The sequence below is a fragment of the Patiria miniata genome, unplaced genomic scaffold, assembly GCF_015706575.1.
Source record: "Patiria miniata isolate m_02_andy unplaced genomic scaffold, ASM1570657v1 HiC_scaffold_19, whole genome shotgun sequence".
Taxonomy (NCBI): domain Eukaryota; kingdom Metazoa; phylum Echinodermata; class Asteroidea; order Valvatida; family Asterinidae; genus Patiria; species Patiria miniata.
In genome coordinates, this window is record NW_024037057.1 from 4,088,139 (window position 1) to 4,091,788 (window position 3,650).

Below are 3,650 nucleotides of genomic sequence, written 5' to 3' on the forward strand. Positions count from 1 at the left end.
ATAAAATAGTGGGCACGGCTCATGCCCGGTGCTGAGGTACCAAGAGCGGATGAGGGAAATCTATCCCAAACGGTCGAGCTGAGGCGTGACTTGCGTCTTGCAAAGTTGTTGCTGCATGCGGTGGTGATGGAGCGAAGGGCGGATGAGGGTCCTTGTTGACCCCAACGGCTGAGTCGGCCAGGAGGACGGCGACCCCTGGTTAGTATAGCATTGAAAGGAATGAAAATGACGCGAAACAAACCAAATCCTATACTTCCAGCGGCGGGAGTCCGCAGGAAAACAGCAGCTGGACGCGGCACTGGCCCTAATGGGCTACATGACGGCGGGTCTTTAAACCCTGACCATTCTGGGAGGGACCAGCCTGACTCCAGAGCCAAGACCACTGTGCAACTGTTGAAATGTAAGAGGAACCTCACCTTCTCAACATTCAACGCTTGTACTATACGGGAGATGTCTAGAGCTACGGCTAGCTGTAGCAGGAGATGTAGTGTAGATGTACTTGGCATACAGGAGCACAGACGTGTTCATCCTGACGAGGAGATCCGTTTCGACATGGTTAAAGGGGTGGATCTCATCACATCCTCTGCGTGGAGAAACCCAACCACCAGGGCTGCGGTAGGAGGAGTCGGACTACTGCTCAGCAGGCGGGCAAGGAAGGCACTCCAGAGTGTCAACTCTCTCAGTCCACGCGTCCTCGTCGCTACATTTGATGGCAACCCTGCCACCACAGTAGTAGTGGCCTCCTCACCCCACAACCACAGTGAGGAGGCTGATGTTGAACAGTTCTACCTGGATCTCCGAGCAGTAGCTGAACAGGTGCCTGTGCATCACTTCCTTACCTTTCTCGGCGACTTCAATGCCTGGATAGGGAGAGACGATGCACTCTTTACATACCATGATGAGACGAACCGGAACGGGGAACATTTGGTCAGCTTTATCGAGGAACACAATCTACTCGCGGCTAATACCATGTTCCAGAAACGGCCTAGCAAATTCTGGACCCACAAGGACAGAGCTTCTGATGACAAGTGTCAACTAAATTACATCTTGGTACGACGTAAATGGCGTAACAGTGTAGTTAACGCTGAAGCGTTCAGCACGTTTGAAACTGTCAATTCGGATCACCGGGTTGTATCAATGAAAGTGAAGCTCAGTCTTAGACGGCCGAAGGCAAGCAAACCTAAGGAGAGGGTAGACTGGAGAATGTTTTCGACGCACGCTGAACTTTAAGCCCAGTATACAGTGGAGGTCAAGAACCGATACCATATGCTGTTGAATGACGAGGGAGTAGAAGAGGACGGAGAGGAGGCAGAAGAAGGCGGGGAAGAGAGGGCAACAGCTCGCTACAAATTTTTTGTTGAAGCCAACCAGGAGGCCATGCAGAGCATGCCCAAGGTGAAGCAAAAGCGACGCTTGCGGCACTCGGAGCATCCGGACGTTGTCGCGGCACGGAGGACAGCTGACGACTGCCACAAACCCTCACACGCGAGAAAACAGACGTGCGGAAGGACGAGCTCAGAGCAGCTAAGTTACATCTGTTCCAAGTGTATGACAGGCTTAGGGATGGGGAGATTGACGAGAAGGTGAAGCAAATCGAGGAGGCTACTGGAGGGAAGCGACATGGCGTGGCGTGGAAGATAGTAAATGATATCACCGGACGGACGGAAGCTAAGTCGGGGCAGGTTAATGGCAACAGCCCACAGGACCGCATCAACACATGGCACACCCATTTCAAGTCCTTGCTTGGTCAACCTCCAACAGTCACGGACGAGGACGAGGGTATCGAGACCGTCCTACATGACGTAAACAATGATAATGAGGAGTTCACTATGAAGGATCTTGAGGAGGCGATTGCACCGCTTGAACTTGGCAAGAGTGCTGGTCCCAACGAAATCCCACCTGAGGTGCTGAAGTGTTGTGACCCCCGGGAAACAATACTGGGGTTTTGCAATGATGCGCTGATGGGTCGTGGAAAACCGGAACAATGGGCGTTGTTGCACATAATTCCTGTACCGAAGTCGGCCAGTTTAAACTCTCCTGACAACTATCGTGGCATAAGTCTTACATGTACCATTGCTAAAATCTACAATCTGCTCATACTCAACCGGATAAGAGGGGCCATTGATCCAAGACTAAGATACAACCAGAACGGCTTCAGACCAAAAAGGTCGACAGTGGCTCAAGTCTTCGCTCTCCGAAGAATCATTGAGGAGGTGAAGAACTTCAACCTCGGTGCTGTCATGACCTTCATCGATTTTAAGAAGGCTTTTGACTCTATTCACAGAGGCAAAATGACCAGCATCTTGAAGGCATATGGAGTTCCACCAAGGCTGTTGGCTGCCATTGAAGCTGTCTACTCAAAAACCACTGCCAGAGTTGTCACACCGGATGGTATCAGTGAAGAGTTTGAGCTGCTCGCAGGGGTGTTGCAGGGAGACACCTTAGCTCCCTTCCTTTTCATCATTGTCCTTGACTTTGCAATGAGGGGGGCGCTCAAGGATAACGAACACCTGGGCTTCACTATCACTCCTAGGAAGTCACGGAGAATCGGACTGGTGACACTCTCAGACCTCGACTTTGCCGATGACATAGCTCTTCTGTCGGATGAGATTGAAGCAGCGCAAGAGCTTCTCAGCCGAGTGGAGTCAGAATGCCAGAAAGTGGGGCTTCATCTCAATGCCAAGAAGACGGAATACATGGCGTTCTCGATCGGAGATCATGAGCCTCTTAAGACCATCAACGGTACCACACTAAAGCTAATGACGGACTTCAAATACTTGGGATCAAGGATGGAAAGCTCTGAGAAGGACATCAAAGTAAGAAAGGCTCTGGCGTGGAGAGCACTAAACGACATGGGAAAGATATGGGCATCTTCAATGCCCAAGCCCTTAAAGCTCAAATTCTTTCAAGCAACAGTGGAGACAATCCTCCTATATGGCTGTGAGGCATGTACTCTGAAAAAAACCATGGTTAAGAAACTGAATGGCACATACACCCGCATGTTGAGGAAGGTTCAGAACATTAGCTGGCAGGACCACGTCACCAATGTTCGGCTCTATGAAAAACTCCCTGCGCTCACGGAGAAGATCAAGGCGCGTAGGTTGCAGCTTGCTGGTCACTGCCACAGACACCCTGAGCTACCTGCTAGTAAGCTCGTGGCTTGGGAACCAACGCATGGCAGACGAGAGCCTGAACGCCCAAGGACAACTATGTTAATGACGTTGATGCAGGATGCAGGAGTCGAGACGAAGGAGGAGTTGGCCAGTTGCATGGAGTCAAGGGAGGTGTGGCGCGTCAGGCATCGTTCCCGCCTCAAGACGGCCTCACGGCAACGTCTCGAGCCGACTTGATAGATAGATGAAGTGTAAGGCGCGTTAAATCTTAAATAGATCATTTTTAGCGTTTCTAAAACCGAAAATATGTAAATCGTTTCATCTTAACAAAATTATATTTAAAAGACACATTCTAAGTCCACTACTTTCGTATGGAGGTGATTAATGCTTTATTATGTGTTTCAGAATGCCCTCTGAACACTTTAGTATGGCTAAAGTATTCCAATAATATTGGCCTCGAACTTTATATCTAGACTAACCAACTTGACAAACCTCCAGATACGACTTTTTAGAATCCTTGCGAACTAATTCTAAAGA

General features: G+C 49.8%; 1 protein-coding gene across 1 annotated transcript; it reads left to right on the forward strand.

The window, feature by feature from the left end:
* The first annotated feature begins 225 nt into the window (after positions 1 to 225).
* LOC119726036 (craniofacial development protein 2-like) lies at positions 226 to 1,791 on the forward strand. The gene has a single exon (XM_038197653.1). The coding sequence runs from the start codon at positions 226 to 228 to the stop codon at positions 1,228 to 1,230; it is 1,005 nt and encodes a 334-aa protein (XP_038053581.1). The 3' UTR covers positions 1,231 to 1,791.
* The last annotated feature ends 1,859 nt before the right edge of the window (positions 1,792 to 3,650 follow it).

Excerpts from the sequence above, each read along its gene's own strand:
- LOC119726036 (XM_038197653.1), top strand. The coding sequence starts at position 226 with ATGACGCGAAACAAACCAAATCCTATACTTCCAGCGGCGGGAGTCCGC.